The sequence below is a fragment of the Mauremys mutica genome, chromosome 4 (genome assembly GCF_020497125.1).
Source record: "Mauremys mutica isolate MM-2020 ecotype Southern chromosome 4, ASM2049712v1, whole genome shotgun sequence".
In the NCBI taxonomy this organism is placed as follows: domain Eukaryota; kingdom Metazoa; phylum Chordata; order Testudines; family Geoemydidae; genus Mauremys; species Mauremys mutica.
In genome coordinates this window covers 141,179,958-141,196,127 of record NC_059075.1, presented here as the reverse complement: position 1 = coordinate 141,196,127, position 16,170 = coordinate 141,179,958, and the positions used below count along the sequence as shown (strand labels likewise).

Below are 16,170 nucleotides of genomic sequence, written 5' to 3'. Positions count from 1 at the left end.
TTCCTCAGTGGAGACAAAGTCCTGCCCCTCATTCTTTCCTGTGTGTCCGCTTGTGGCAAATGCTGCTTTTTTTTTTTTTGTAATGGTGTCTGCAATGTATTCTATTTAATTGCTCTGCAAATAATCCAGTTAAGGGAGGGAGGTCTACTAAGGAGAGGCAGAGAAGTGGTAGAAGCTGCTTCCTTTGGACATCACCGGCTTCTCTTCCCTTCTGTTCAGATTCAACGTTCCGGTACACAGGCAGCCCAGACAGCCTCCGCTCCAGGGCACCCATGATCACCCCTGACCTAGAGAGTGGAGTGAAAGTCTGGCACCTAGTCAAAAACCATGACCATGGAGACCAGAAGGAGGGCGACCGGGGCAGTAAGATGGTGTCTGAGATCTACCTGACTAGGCTCCTAGCTACAAAGGTAATCACTGTGCACCAGAGTCTGCCTGGAAAATGTATAAATAGGCCTGTAAAGAGACAATGCTCAGCCCCCATCTCAAGCCTTCAGTGTCCATTAATGAAGCCTTGCGACCTGTCTGAATTGGGCATTATCATCCCCATTTTACACAGAGGGAGCGGGGGTGCAGAGAGGATAAGTGCTCCTGGAGTTACGGAACAATTCAATGGCAGAGCCAGAAATAGAGCCCTGGTTTCCTGGCAATCGCTCCTAAATTTCTAGATGCTCCATCCTTTCACCAGCACTAAATGCCACCAAAAATTGGAAGGAAGCTACCATGTCTGTAAATGCTTTACCCGTCGTCTCAGCCTAGGGAATCTGCAATCCTTTTGTAGTGCCCTCAGCAATGGTTATAGCACAGATTGCATTTCAGAAGCAAAAGAAAAGGTGCTTAACGTTAAGAATAAAACCAATGTGCCTGAGAAGTGCAGCCAGCCCGTTCCTATAAGGTTACATATACCTTACATATTCCTATAGGGTCTATACCTATACCTTTCTGGAGCTGTGCATAGCCCGTGTCACCATCTGGTGTCCCCTCCTGCTGTTGCTGTTTAGCCGAGTGTGCATACATCCCTCCCATCACCCCGTTGGTTGCTGCTCCCATTAGGGTACGCTGCAGAAATTCGTGGATGACTTGTTCGAGACCTTGTTCAGTACTGTGCACCGAGGCAGCGCGCTCCCACTGGCCATAAAATACATGTTCGATTTCCTGGATGAGCAAGCAGATAAGCACAGCATCCACGACACAGATGTGAGGCACACCTGGAAGAGCAATTGGTAAGAGCATGGGGAGTGGGGGTGGACCTCCACTGTTGAGCAATTTATCCACAGCCTGGAAAAGAATGGAAATGCGGGGATGGGGCTGGGAGCGGGAGGAGGAGGGACATCATCTGTGTAATTGGAGGCAGCTCGGAGTGCACGTGTGCCTCACAGAATAAACCTGCTGTTGCCACACCTCCTTTCTTTCATTGTTAAGGAAGATGCCAGCATACGCACATTTGTGCAAAACCCTGCCCCTGTCCTTCTGCCTGGGAGTCACAAACCTGGTTCTTTTCATTTTCAGGGAACTTTTGCATTTTTTTGCACTTGGGGGTGATTGTCACATTCTGGCTGCCCTCAGATATAATGGAAGGAGGCACCCCTGATACAAAGCTTTGCTAATACTCTTCAATCCAAACCTCCGGTACCTGTGCCATCCCAATTATGGGACCTCCTTGCTGCTGTGACAACGTTCTTCAATTCTGACCTGTTGTGGTTCAAATCAGGAACCGCCAGCACATAGACAGCTCTGCCAGTGCATCTCAGTCCTGGCCTGTACACCAGCTCCTGCTGTTGATCTCCAGCCTCAGAGAAGCTACCGGTTATTGACAGTGCCACAAAGAGCTAAATTAGCACTGAAAATTAAGCGAAGTGTTCCCTGCCTTTTCATTTACAACTTTAATCTGTTAAAATCTGGTTATTTTTCTAAGTATGAAGCATCCAGGAAACTGCAAACTGCCTGTTAAATTATTTAGCGGTTATTATAGGATAAACTAATTCCACTCCTACAAACCTGTTTCACCTCACCACTCAGACAGATGTGGTTTTGAGTGTAAATTCCAGGCCCCTCCTTTCATTCCAGGGGTAGGAATTATTTATTGTTGTTTGTACTCCAATACACACAATAAAATCTAGCTCCTGCCCCAAAGAGCTTACAGTCTATACAGACAAAGGAACTGTGGCAAAGCAGGGAATTGAACACGGGTGTCTTGCATCGCAGTCCAGTTCTTTAGCCCCAAGACCGCCCCTGCCCTCCAATAATGAGAAGAGATTTTGGAAATGGCTGGGTTGTATACAGGCAGGTAGTTAACAGCCATACCTTACATGTATGATATTATCAAAAGGGAAATGCCTGCTAATGCCCAGAGGTGACAGTTCAGTTAGCAGCAGCTCCTTCCCAAATGCTTCAGGAGCCCTGCTCCAGGGAGCAAGGGAGAAAGGGAAGAGAGAGCCGATGAGTGGAGTTCACACTTAAACTGTGTGCAATTGACACAAACTGCAGCTTGGACTCAATGTTCTCAAAACAATTGGAGCTATTACATCTTTGCCTTTGCTGTTATTTTAGGATTAAAAGCTCCGTGTGTTAGAAATTTACCTCTGGGGTGGGGGGTGGAGAATCCATAACAAATGGTAGCCCCCTGAAGATTTTTTATTTTTTTTCCACAAGTCCCTCGTGGTTTAAAAAGCCTCTAATCATCATGTCTGCAAAAGCTGGATTCCCCGCTAAGGCTGTAGGAAGCTAAAAACAATTTGTTGAAAGCTTTAGAAGAAGGAGCTATTAGGATAAAATGTTTGAATCCTGAATAAAATGACACTTCTTAAAGCTATAAAGGGAAACGGTGTCGAACAACAAAGATTTTTCTACCACAGCCATCAAACCACATGGGTTCCGGCTGCTGATGGGGACCCAGCCATTGTACAGCTTTGCATACGGGAACAAAGGAGGAGTCAGAGCAGAGGTGTAAATTCTAGTTTTCAAACTAATCATTACATCGAGCCTTCACTATGTCTATACATTTCCACAGCACTCTCCAAACATTAGTGAGTGCTTGCTGTGCCCCTAGGAGAGAGCCGAGCATTGTCAGACAGGAATAGAGGCACTGAGAGGGGAAGTGCCTTGTCCCAGATACTAACTGGGTGAGCGTTAGGGATGGGAGTATCACTCAGGAGTTCTAGCCCTGTGCTCCATCAGCTAGAAAAGGACCAGGCATGGCTCCTTTGAGAAAGGAAAGGGTTAAGTCTCAGACCACATCAGAGCCCAGATGGGAACTGAGAGACTTTAGTAGCTGGGGTTGTAGACTCACGTCACCTGTGGGAAGTAGCAGGAGAGCTGGGAGGGGCGCAAGGTGAGATGAGAGGGAAGGGGGATCTTGAGAACAGGTGTGGCAGCTTGGAAGAGGGAAGGCAGTTTAGCCGACTGAGGGGGGTCTGGGAAGTAGCCAGAGAGTTGGTCAGCATGGGAAGCAGTTCAGGGCCATCATGCAGACAGCAGCGATTGGGAGCATGTGGAGAGTTGAGGCCGCTGACAAGAGACTCTGCTGTGCGACGGCATTGAGCAACTTGTCTGCAGTGTTCCAAGGGTTAAGGCTGAAGCCTTGGTTGTAGCTAGCTGGCTAGCTAGGGAGAGCTGGGACTTGAAAGCTAACAGAAAGCAGCAGCTGGTTTTTGATCCTGCTATAGAGCCAAAGGAAAAGGGAAGAATAATTCTCCTTTGATTACCAAGGCCCAGGATTTGGAGGCGGGGGGGAGGCAAAGATACCTGATGTGCTCCTTCCAGGGTGACGGGCTGGGAACAGGCCCTGGAGTCTGCTCACTGCAGTGGATTATTAGTGGGGACTCTAGTAGCACCCCACCTCCTCACCAGCCCAGTGCCACAGACCTTCGCTCTAAAGAACGCTGAGATACAGACTAACGGACTGCACTTGACCTCCCGAGCCCCCTGGATAAACCCCAACACTGGAAACACTGGGGGGCTCTCCTAAAACAGAGAGCTTCCTCTCTGCCTTACAGTACGGTGCCTGCAGTCCACCTGGCTTCAGCACCCGGGCCTTTCTGGCTGCCCCTTGACATGGCACAAGACCAAGTCAAATGGCAGCCACTCCGGAGTGGGCAGGGTCAGCAGGGGCTGGGCCAAGGGGTGGCTGGAAAATCAGAGAAGAAAAGTGGCCAGTAGCCTGGCCCGGGTTTGGTAATGAGATGGGCTCAGCTCTGCTTAGGGTACCACTGCAGACTGTGTGGGGCCATTACTGCCACTTAGTGCTTATAAGGGGCACCGCCCTGAGCAGATCATTGCGGGACCCGAAATACGTGGGAAAGAAAGATCCCCTCCTGTCTCTAGGGTTTGTGACTTGTTTTTAATTCCTTTGTTTTCCTGCAGCCTCCCTCTCCGGTTCTGGGTGAACGTAATCAAAAACCCCCAGTTTGTGTTCGATATCCACAAGGGCAGCATCACAGACGCCTGCCTCTCTGTTGTCGCCCAGACCTTCATGGACTCCTGTTCCACCTCCGAGCACCGCCTGGGCAAGGACTCCCCCTCCAACAAATTGCTCTATGCCAAGGATATCCCCAGCTACAAGAGCTGGGTAGAAAGGTAGGTCAGTGCGGGAGCGTGGTCAGGAGCAGCAGCAGCTGATTCATTGCACCACCTGGTCAGCCATTGTAGTACATATGTAACCCGTGCCTGCTTGGTGCAGTGCTCTGCCCACCGACTCCGTGGGTGTTCTGGCCCTTGAGCACCCATGGAAAAAAATTAGCGGGTGCTTAGCACCCAACGGCAGCCAAGCTCCACCCCTCCCACCAGCGCCTCCTGCCTGCCGGCAGCCCGCTAGTCAACTCCTTCCCCTCCTTCCCAGCACCTACCACCCGCTGCAGAACAGCTGTTCAGCGGCATGCAGGAGGCGCTGGGAGAAGCGGGAAGAGGTCGGGCAGGGGTGAAGGCTTGGAGGAAGGGGTGGAGCGAGGGCGGGCCTGGGGCGGAGTGGGGTGTCGAGCACCCTCAGGAAGAGAGGAAGTCGGCGCCTGTGGCTTTGTCCCGCTGTACTGGCACCTAGACCATCTAGTGATTAATGAGTCTGCTGCAGCCTTAGCTAAGAGGCATGTGGCTTTTAGCTCATGCATTTAGCTCCAGAGGTCCCAGGTTCAATCCCACCTGCTGAGGTCTGTCAGCATTACACGTGCATTGCTGGACCTGCAGCCATAGCATCACATAGCCCAATTCCATGGTCTAAACGGCATTGGAGCTGATGAGATCTTGGATGGAAGATGACATGGTTCTTCCTCTAAATTAATGGCAAGCATCATTATTGCCACGCCCCCGTCATGATCCAGGACCCCACTGCACTAAAGATGGTGCCTGTCCCAAAAAGCTTCCAGCCTAAATATAAGATGAGGGGACGGGGTGAATACAACAGACCGACAAGGGCAGCACAAGGAGGCGATGCTGGTCAGTATGATAAGCAGCAATCACAGCACGCCAGCCATCTGACCACTGTCAGGTGTTGTGTAGGTCTCGCAGCAGAGGAGCATTTGCAGGAGGACAATGGTTCTGGCGGATGCTTCTATTCATTCCCTCTGAAGCACCTGGCACTGACCACGGTCAGAAGACAGAATGCTACGCTAGCTGGACCATTGGTCTGACCCAATACGTCCGTTCTTATGTTCTTGTTGGACAGGTGTGTCACTTATAGTCTTGCTGGTTTTTGACCACCTATCAAAGGAATGTAGTGAATAATAAGAATTTTTAATGGTAGAGTTTAAATGAAAATGACAGGCTTCCTCACTAGTTTTATGCTGACAATGAATGAATGGTGATCCATTCTGCCTCCCAGTTGGCAGGTTCACGAGCAAACATGGTAGGATGGTTGAAAGGTAGAAAGTAAACAGTACAGTTCAAACACGCATGCTGCTATGGCCGGTGCTGACTGTCAGATTAGATGTGCAACGGAGACCTCAACCATTAAAGATCCCGTGGCACTATCTTGGAGTGTTAGCCTTGATGCCTGACCCAGATTGCAGTTCAGATCATTATTGTCTGCCTCACACAAATCCGCCCTGTAGTTTCTACTGGATAAGGTATTATCCCTCAGTTTCTCCACTTCGGTATACTTTTTAGATGGAGATTACATAGTATTACTGTGCAGAGTCATAAAGCTTCTCTGTTCCCAGGACCCCAGAAGTTCCTGCATTTCAGCGTGGGGCAAAATGTTTCCTTTGATATGCACAGGGCCAGATTTGCCGTGGCTCCTGCTTGGTTAGGAGCAATAGGGAGGAGAGGCCTTGCTGGCTCCTTTCAGAGTTCACAAAGGCCAGATAGAACTGCAGACCCCTGTTCTGGGCAATGAATGCTAGCTGAGACTGAACCCTTGGGGTTTTACACTCAGGAGGCACTGGCATCCCTGCTGCGTACATGATGCCCTTCCTTGCCAATATGTTTTTCATTTGTGTCTCACCTTTCATTCCCCAGGTATTATGCAGACATTGCAAAGCTCCCAGCCATCAGTGACCAGGATATGAATGCCTACCTCGCAGAGCAGTCACGCCTGCATGCCATTGAGTTCAACATGCTGAGCGCGCTCAATGAGATCTACTCTTACGTCAGCAAGTACAGTGAAGAGGTGAGCAGGCCCCCCACCCCGGGCCACAGGATATGTGGCAATCCTGCCACCAAGCCACCTTAGACAGATAGAGTCCATTGGGAGGAGGCTCTGTATATAAGTGGGATACGGAGCCTTTCACCTCTAGGTCGGCAGTTCAGTTCCACTCTGGCTTGGTAGTGACTGAAAGCACCCTGGACAGGTGGTTAGCCCCAGTCCTGTTCCTGGCATGGATAGGCTTCTCCACTCAGCACAGTTGGCTTCCTGGCTGGCAGTCTCAGAAGGGAGGCCAAAGACTGAATGGGGCCTGGAGGCCGATTTCCCCTCTCATCCCTGACAGCTGGTTGGTCGGGCAGCATGGTTGAAGCTTGCACTGCTGCTAGCTATGCTGTACCTGTGCTGTGCGTCAGTAGGCGGCTTTGGTCTCCAGAGCTGCCAGTGTAGCACATCCCATGAGAACCAATCCCTTGAAGCGTTGTGTGGGCAGCTCTGAATTCCTGAACCTGGGTGCACCCTCGGTGCAGCCCACTTCCAAATGCAGGGAAAAATCGTCCTGCCCCAGCAAACTCTGTCACAAATCCCAGCATCCTCAGGGAACTTCCAGTATGGCACAAATTTCATGTCACAGCAAAGCTGGCAGCATGGGCTCCTTTAATGAATGCATCACTTGAAACCAAGTTCTCGCCATCTGTTCCACCCCTTCATTTTCATTGTGAGAAGAACCTGTTTTGCAATTACATCCATTAAAAGGAAGGTTTTTGTCATTTAATTGCATGTATGCATTTATGATACAATGCCACAGCCATCTTCCGATTAGGGACTAAAATCTCATCACTTTCACGCTAAATGAGACAGGGGATGTAGAGTCAACGGTACAAGAGCAGGGAAATGATTGTGTTGATGGTATAACATGCAGCAAACAGTCCAACAAATAAATCAGCATGGCTGGGACTGGAAGAGCACTCAGTGCTTTGTCTTTTGTTAGTTAAGTTTCGTTGAAGGAACAAAACTAAGGGGAGGGATTGACAGCAACAGGCCAGCCTCAGCCCTCCAAGTGCGGAGAGCATTCAGATTGGGGAGTGACCCGGAAGTCTCAGATGGCCCTCCCAAGTCCTGGGCAAGGCTTGCCAGACCTGTACTGGCTCAGCAGCATTAACTTAGCCTGCCCCAAGTACTTCTGTTTTACCAGCTTCACTAACCACTGCCGCTGTGTTGCCCAGGAAGGGAGTTCAGTAAACTGGACCCATCTTAGGTATCTTTGCTGCATGTTATCATTAACACCTAGAGTCCATCTCTGAGTATTTTTCTCTCTTTATTTATTTATGCCCCTCATCTCCCCTTCTTTCTTTTTCTCTCCTTTCTGGAATGTTTACATTAATCGTGTTTATTTTGCACCAGATCATCGGGGCTCTGGAGCAGGATGAGCAGGCGCGCAGGCAGCGCTTGGCATACAAAGTAGAACAGCTTATCTGTGCCATGTCTATTGAGAGCTGAAGAAAGGAGATGGTGCTCCTAGGACCAGGAGAAGGAACTAGTTACTCTTGGGAATGAAGAGTATGAACAAGCAAGGAAGGCACTGGACCCATAGAAATACTGAAACATCCTCTGGGGGAAGCAGGGATTGTCCCAGATATTAAGTTCAAAATCATTTAGATTCCAGTTTGAAAGGACAGCAAGAAGGACAGTGCATCTCAACACAAAATAGGATCAAGCTGGAGTAATTCTTCAAGTCATATATGTGGAAGGAAGGAACCTGAGAAGTCTGGATGCCTCCGTGACTGCTATTTTGCATGAAAATCATTTGATATATATTAGGAAATAATGAAAACTGTATTTAAAGGGTTTAAAAAAAAGAGGGAAAGAAAAAAATTAAAGCAACCACCGTGGCCACACAGATAATTCAGCCAACAAAATTCAGTTCCAAATTCTCTCTCACGCGTCAGTTTCCCATGGTGTGTGGCTCAGACATTCTGCAAAGAGACTCCTATGCTAATCCGAAAAATTGGAAAATTAAATTATTCCTGTTCCTGGGAACTTTTAAAAAATATGAGCACAAGTTTGCACCAAACCTTTTTACACAAAGGAAGATAATAGTTTAGCTGGAAATAAATCCAGTGGCACCAGAAAGAACTTGACCTGAATTACAGAACCATCGGATCATCTAACCTGTTTGTCTTGAAATCCAGCTTTATCTATGTATTTATATAGTGTCAATATATAGATATTATATATATATTTTTTAAATCCCACTTACTGTTGAATGATGGTGGGTCTGATTTTAAACATTTTTCTCGTTTATTTCCATTCCATTTCAACACACAGCTCCACCCCGGTGTAAAGATTCTGCGGTATTTTTGTTTGCTTCACTCATGTTCCTGAAGAATGTTCTGCCCTTCGTGGCATTTGAAACTAAGGAAGTCATATACTGTTTAAACTGAAATTGGTGCATTGTAGGTTTCTACAGGTGCAATTTAAGCAAACCCAATTGGCTGATCTTGCACAGTCGAGCAGAGCTGGGCTGAGACTGACTTAGTTGCTTGGGCTATTAGTTGACTAGTGTTATTTTGTTCCAGCCACAATGTGATTTCTTGCAGTAAAAAACAAACAAACTAAAACCAATGTTTACAGCAAGTGATACTTGAAAAGCGTAGACATAGCGAGATAACATATTTATTGCTTTTCTGTTTGAGACACACTTATACTTACCCATAAGATCAGGACAGACTCCAATTGCATTTTTCTCTCAGCATATGCAAGGTCACCCAAAGGTGAAGCATAGGACTTTTTGTTTTTGTTGGGGAGAGGGAGAATCTTTATTCACAGCGAGAGAAAGTCCAAAATGACGCACTCCGAGTGCCAGCCAACATTGTCATCTTTGTCTCTGTATCTCATTGTTAGGTTCAGTTTCTAACTGGCCATAGCAGCCCATCTTTTCATGGACAGCGAAAGGCAAATGTTTGTGAGTGTCTTTCCTTTAAAAGAAACCAAAGCTTTCCTGTCCCTTTAAAGAGTGCCAAGCGGCGGATGGAATGCTGTAAATATTTCTCAGTGTAATAAATATTGATATTTGTGCAGACTGCAGTGGGGGAGGATGAGGTGATTAGACCTAATGGAAATAGAAATATCGACCATATGAGCCTTGGTGGTTGCAGCAAAATAGCTACCAGAGTTTGTTTAATGGAATCAAAACCAGCCTTGAAAATGCCCAGCCTTAAGTCTCCTTGTGGAGAGGCAGAGTGTGCTAGCCACGGGCTAGTTATCATCTCGCTCTGATTCTTTTGCCATCCCTGAAATGGAGGGAGTACTAATAACTGGGGTGCAAGAGGATTAGCTAATGTTTCTCAACATAAAGTACTGTTCAAAACCTGGTTGAAGTCCGTGAGGTCAAGAGTGCTCAGTACTTTGCAGGTCTGGGGGTTAAATCCTGCTGCTACCCAAGCAAAACAATCTCTCAACCGCAGGATTCAGTTAAAAGTAAAAATATGCTCCCAAAAGATTAATAAAGGGTGTGAGAAGAGAAGGGAGGCCCTATATTACTGAGGTCAGAGAGACTCATAACCGCAGTGTTGGGCAGTATGAATCAGCTGTCTTAGAGGATCAAATACTTCTCATCTGCATTTGCTTAAATGTCATCCATTGGGATCTGCCAGCATGGACCACTCAGCTCATACAGAGTCATACTGAAGTTGTTGGGACTCCATCTGGGTGTAAGGATCTGTACTGATGGATCCATATGGAAGATCAGGGCCTTAGTCTGCTCTCAATCTGTGTCTCATAACTGCCTGCCAACCTGCACCCAGGGGCGGCTCTAGGCATTTTGCCGCCCCACGCACGGCAGGCAGGCTGCCTGCGGAGGTCCTCCGAAGACGCGGGACCAGCGGACCCTCCGCAGGCAAGCCGCCGAAGGCAGCCTGCCTGCCGCCCTCGGAGCGCCGGCAGAGCGCCCCCCGTGGCTTCCCGCCCCAAGCACGCGCTTGGCGTGCTGGGGCCTGGAGCTGCCCCTGCCTGCACCATTTCAGCAGAAGGGTGTGAGAGGACTGTGTCAAATTATTGCTGTGCAGGTTAAGAACACTATATTAACTACACAGTGAGAGCCCCAGACTGTTCGTTTTCTAGTCTAAATGCAGCCAACAGAGGGGAAGGGGAGGGGAAAAACATTCAGAGAAGTACTCAGGAAACTTGCTGTTTTAATTACAATTCATTAAAAGCCATGCCAAGTCCACTTTCTTCTGATAATCCGCCTTTGAGAGTTTCTCTGGGTCCTATTAATAGCCTGAAAGAAATACTAATGACTGACCCCGTGCAATAAGCCAAAGCTTTTGACATTCACAATAGCCTAAGCTTTGCAACTAGAAGGCTCTGATTTACTGACACATTGCGAGAGCAGGGCAGGAAGGGAATATGAGAAGCAGCACAGAATACAGGCTGCCAGTTACTAAGAGAGTTCCCTTCTCAGGGACCCTTTGCCTGTATGGTGAGCCTGATGTCAGAGAGAACATGTAGAAATGTTGAGGCTGTCCTGGTAAAGGCCTAACATCACAGTGTTTTGTGTAGCTGATAAATTTAACACCCAATCATTAGAGCAATTGCTAACCTGACATGTTTGCTGCTGACATTACAGAAGATTGGAGCACATCACATTTGTGATAGCCCCTAAAAAATTCAGTTTTGACAGGGTGTTTTTGTTTGGTTGTTTTTTGTTGTTCACAAAGATCCACCAAATGGTTTATGTGAATGTTTTTGAGCCCCACAAACAAGCTATGACCATTGGTTCAGGTATTCATAGTTCCCCAATTGGTCAGCCAAGTCAAATGGTCTTATTTTTGCTTTCAGGATGGCTCCCAAGCACTTCTGTGCTGAATACTTACTTGCACCAGACTGACAATAAGGTTTGATGACTGTGAAAGCAAAGACCTGGTTTTTCTTCACCCAGAATGTTAGTGAACGATAGTTTGCAGTATCCACTCTGCTCTGTGTAGCACATAATGGCCCAGATGCCTTCATGTCCATTCATTTTAAATCCTTTATTTAACAAGGCCTACGCCACTTTCTTTCTCCCTGGAATGGCTGGCTTGTTGCATCTCCCTGAGCTTTGACTCCTGGCAGGAAACATCATACAAACTCTTTGCCCCTCTCTATGTCCAGTTCCTCAGGATTTCTTCCTTTGTTGAGTTCTTTTCTCCGGTCAAGGCTGAAATCCTGAATGCATTACAGAGCCTAGATCAGGGGTAGGCAACCTATGCACGAGTGCCAAAGCCAGCACGCAAGCTGATTTTCAGTGGCACTCGCACTGCCCGGGTCCTGGCCACCGGTCCGGGGGGGCTCTGCATTTTAATTTAATTTTAAATGAAGCATTTTAAAAACCTTATTTACTTTGCATACAACAATAATTTAGTTATATATTATAGACTTTTAGAATGAGACCTTCTAAAAATGTTAACATGTATGACTGGCACGCGAAACCTTAAATTAGATCAAATAAATGAAGACTCAGCACACCACTTCTGAAAGGTTGCTGACCCCTGGCCTAGATCTCCCTACGTATGTGTCTCTGCCTGAGTGGCTCTCTGCAGATTTCTTTACTGGAGAAATACCATGTCCATGGTTGTGTGTGGATGTTCTACCACTCCTCTGCTGGATGAAATATGTCAGTCTTGCCTAGTTGTTTTGTTTTTTGTCCTTTAGCAACTCTCTCGCCCTCTGCTGGCTGGCGGCTTGAAAAGAGGCTGTATTATTCCTAATCCTGTTGAAAGGTAAAGATTAGGGAAAAATTACAATGATTACAGGGCCTGGAGGGATTGATTTATGAGGAAGGATGAAAAGAACTGAACATGTATAACTTGGCTAAGTGATAAGTAGAGGGATAATATATCTATATTCCATGAATACTTGTAAGCACAGAGTAGGGAGAGAATATTTGAGGTTAATAACTAGGGGTATTTGGAGCCAACTGAGCAAAAGGGGAAAATGTTTAACTGATTACCAGAATCTGTTAGACTGTGGAATAGTCTCCCAAGGGACGCAGCAGAAGCCTCAGTACTTAAATCAGGTAAAACAGGACTGGGATTAGAGGTGTAGTATAGGGAACACCAGCTGGAGTAGGGATAGACGAGATGTGACCTAGCCAGTCTGTTCCATTGCTACTTTCTATTATTCTCCTATATAATAGAAGTTTAAAGGAAGTTTGTGATATGAAACAGCCTGTCCCTTTAGGGCAAGGCCCTGGCAGTCTTTGCCCTGTTCTCAGCAACTTTGTGGGTAAAGCTTCAGATCTTAAAATGGTATTTTCTTTGTACTGCAGGCAAACCTGACTCCAGGTTTGGTTGGTAGAGAGGCACTGAGTTTGCCTTAGATGAAATGATTCCACATCCATTTCAGTGCTTCCCTCCCTGCACAGGGCCAAACTTGGTTTGGTGTTGTGAGTCACTAGCCTGCTTTGTTTCAAGGGTTTTGACATCAGAGCAGAAGCTGTCATTTCTGGAATTTCTGTGTCTGGTGCTGCTATTTAAATAATTCCATTTAATCGTCTGCTGGTGAGCAGTATCCTGAGCCATCAAAGAGCCCACTCCAAGGGGTAGCAAAGTGCTAACCAAATGCCTTTCCACTTTGAAAGCCTTTATTAAAAAACCCTATACAAGAGTCCCAGCTTATCAGCAGGCTTGCCTCTGCTGAGACTTTGCTCTTTAGCGCCAAAATGCTATGACAGAGAGATGTGGAGGTCATATTGTCTGCTTCTTCCCATAGAGGATGGGTAAGAGGATCTCCCAGTGCTTAAAGTGAAGCAAGAGAAATCAGAACAGGAAAACTGCTGAAGCCGTCAGAGCGTCTAGCTATATTAAGAATGCCCTGTAGCTATATTAAGAACTGTCATGACAAACAAGCATTTTAAATAAAATAGCCACAGCCCTGCTGCTAACGGGAAACATTGTAGGCGGAGGGAGAAAAGGGAAATGTGTGTGAGTAACGCACTATTTTGAATGTTTAGGATGCAAATCTTTTCCTAGTGCTCTGGCATAATAGGGCCATTGCATGCAGCTGTTCTCCTCTTGTGCTGATGGACTCCTTCCTCTCCCTGGCATGCAATGCCTGTCCTATGCAGTCTAAACATCCAGACAACTCAACTCCACTTAAAGAATATATTCTATTGCTAATAAATGTTTTAAATGGATTTTTACCAAAAATCTCACTACCTTCTATACATGTAACAATTTGGCTGGGAATGTTGTTTAAGGATTAGAGTAGAGAGCCCGAGAATCAGGATTTCTGGGGTCCATTCTTGCCTACTGCTGACTCAGAGTGACCCTGGACATGTCGCTTAGATCCAAGGGACCAACATTAGCTACTGGTTTGGGATACCTCCGTTTTTGTTGCCCTACATGAGATGCACATAAAGAGTCTGATTTCCCAGAGACACTGAGTGCCCACAACTCCAAAAGAGGTGAAGGGAAGCTGGTCTGTATGCTGCTGTGATGCCCTCCCAATTTCAGGAATTTGACACAGGGTAAAACATTCTTAAGAATTATTCCTGTAACATTGATTTTTTTTTTTTTTTTTAGTCTACGCCTAGAATGTTTCCCATTAGCAGCAGGGTTGTGTTTTCCTCCTGTCGCTGGCAGTTCTCCTTTCAGTTTCCAGTGCTCTCAGTCTTTGCCTGTCAGGAGAACTCAGTTCAGCAGTCTAAATGAAACAAAAACAGAATGACTTGAATGAGCTGGGACATAAGGGGGAAACTCAATGATGACTGCACTCTGGAGAAAAGACATAAAAAATGTTCAGAGAAGGATAAATAACCAACATCAAAGATGCATTAAAAATACAGCAAAGCTCAGTCCTCATATTTCAGTATTCCATTGTACCATAAACCTTAAGCCAATAATACAGAGAGCTGTGATGTTGTATATAGTTACTTGCTAGATAAAGCTTGGTGAACAGTCTGATCTGTATATTGAATGTGTCTTCAGTGAAAATCTGATCCCCACCCTAAGTACCCTTCAGCCTTTAACCCTTTGTCCCAGGCTTGTCAGGATCAGCAGGTGAGAGGCGCAGGGCTAATGTATGTGGTAGCAAAAGGGTCCCGCAATGTTAATACAGATGGGGCAGCCCCATTTTTTAAATTAGATACTACTTGGGGGAATCATTTGGGTTAAAAATGTAAAGCTATGCACTGAAGTTTCTAAAGGCTATGCTATTCAGAAGCCACTGGGCTGAATAATCCAAAATGCAAAATTTAAATGTAGGCCAGTCAGACTAGTTTTAAAAGGGGGGGAGTTTTTAAAACTGTGAAGGCTTTAAACATGTTTCTCTTAGTTTAAAAGGCTTCACAGAAGGGAAACGTCACCGTTCTATTTCCAATAAGCAATAGTGCAAGGGACTCCCTTCTGCAAGGGACATGGTTACCTCTTACCTTCATAAAGGCTCCCAGTTTGAAAGGAAGATCTTGATTTTTTTCTTCTTGCCTCACAAAAATCCCCACCCTTTCCAAAGCTGCTGTTCTAGTTCAAGACAATGTGACAAGCCAATCAGTACAGAAATAGGTGGTGAGCATTTCTTCCCAATTAAGTTAAGGACAAACATCTTATATCAAGCTTTTGTAAGCTCTCTACAACCCTTTGTGATCCTCTCAATGTTTTATTGTACCTGCTGGCAATGGCTCAGATGTGGGGGGACGTTTTGATGACAGCTTGGGGATAATTGTCAGAAAGAGGGTTTTCCTTCAGCAGGTCAAGGTTCCATTGCATATGCATATCTTTCCGCTGCATCAGCAGTAAGTGAGTGGCTAACGCACCTGAGTGTCATGTGTTCTGCCCCGGTTAGTAACAAACACGGACTGGAGCAAATTGCTTAACAAACAGCTCGTCACCTTACGTGGGTGTCTGAGACTCGTCACTTTGAGGGTTTTACATGAAACGAATCAGGCCACAATTCAGATGACACCATTTGTTTTGGCTGTATTGTTAACACTGATGTTGTCTCTGTGTTTATCTTTTTCAGTCTAAAGATTCCCATTTGCCTTTGTATTATCCAGCCTTCTCCCCACAACCCCCAATGTAAAAAGTCTTCCCCCTCCCCTGCGCAATGGGCAAATAACTCAGATTGGCGGGTTCCAGTAAAGCACCCAGAAGTTGGGATACTTATCTGAACTCTCCAGGCCTCTTAGGTCTGCAAAATCAACCCAGAAATCTCCTGCGCTTTCTAGCACTTCCTGCTGCAGATGGGCTGGGGAAATGGTGAAAACAGCCTCTCTAGTAGTATTTGTGTCATTTCCAGTCAGACAGTACATGGATGTGCATATAGGGGAAGCCAGCAAAAAGTAAATAAGGATCGTTCCATAATACTGACTCTGCCATGCTATTTCTTATACTCAAAATGTACTACAGACGGATACCCCTATGGTACCACGGAGAGTGCTCATTTGTTAATGGCTCCTTCTGCAGGGACACTGATATGGAAAATGGATTTAGGGGGTGAGCAGGAAATGGGAACCAAACTTTCTTGAACCTCAAAAAAGGATTGGCTTGAGTTTTTGGATAAAGATTTGCGGGGGTGGAAGGGCTTCTTATTTTCTTTGACCCATCCCTTAAAAATAAATGCAT

General features: G+C 46.3%; 1 protein-coding gene and 1 long non-coding RNA gene across 4 annotated transcripts in view; one reads left to right on the top strand and one right to left on the bottom strand.

Moving 5' to 3' along the window:
* The window catches only part of PLXNA2 (plexin A2), a 312,269-nt gene extending 301,823 nt beyond the window's left edge, over positions 1-10,446 (top strand). For both annotated transcript variants that reach the window (XM_045013587.1, XM_045013588.1), the window contains 5 exons: positions 220-410; positions 1,054-1,223; positions 4,363-4,575; positions 6,448-6,598; positions 7,976-10,446. In XM_045013587.1, coding sequence (XP_044869522.1) covers positions 220-410; positions 1,054-1,223; positions 4,363-4,575; positions 6,448-6,598; positions 7,976-8,071 — 821 coding nt within the window. In that variant the 3' untranslated portion in view covers positions 8,072-10,446. The remainder of the gene's footprint in view (positions 1-219; positions 411-1,053; positions 1,224-4,362; positions 4,576-6,447; positions 6,599-7,975) is intronic.
* Positions 1-16,170, bottom strand: part of LOC123368650 — a 48,553-nt gene that overhangs the window by 5,902 nt on the left and 26,481 nt on the right. Inside the window, exon 3 of one of the 2 annotated variants that reach the window (XR_006578851.1) lies at positions 14,056-14,254. The exons of the other annotated variant lie outside the window; for it this stretch is intronic. This is a non-coding gene — a long non-coding RNA (uncharacterized LOC123368650). Of the gene's footprint in view, positions 1-14,055; positions 14,255-16,170 lie in introns of those variants that run through there. 2 annotated transcript variants of the gene reach the window in all.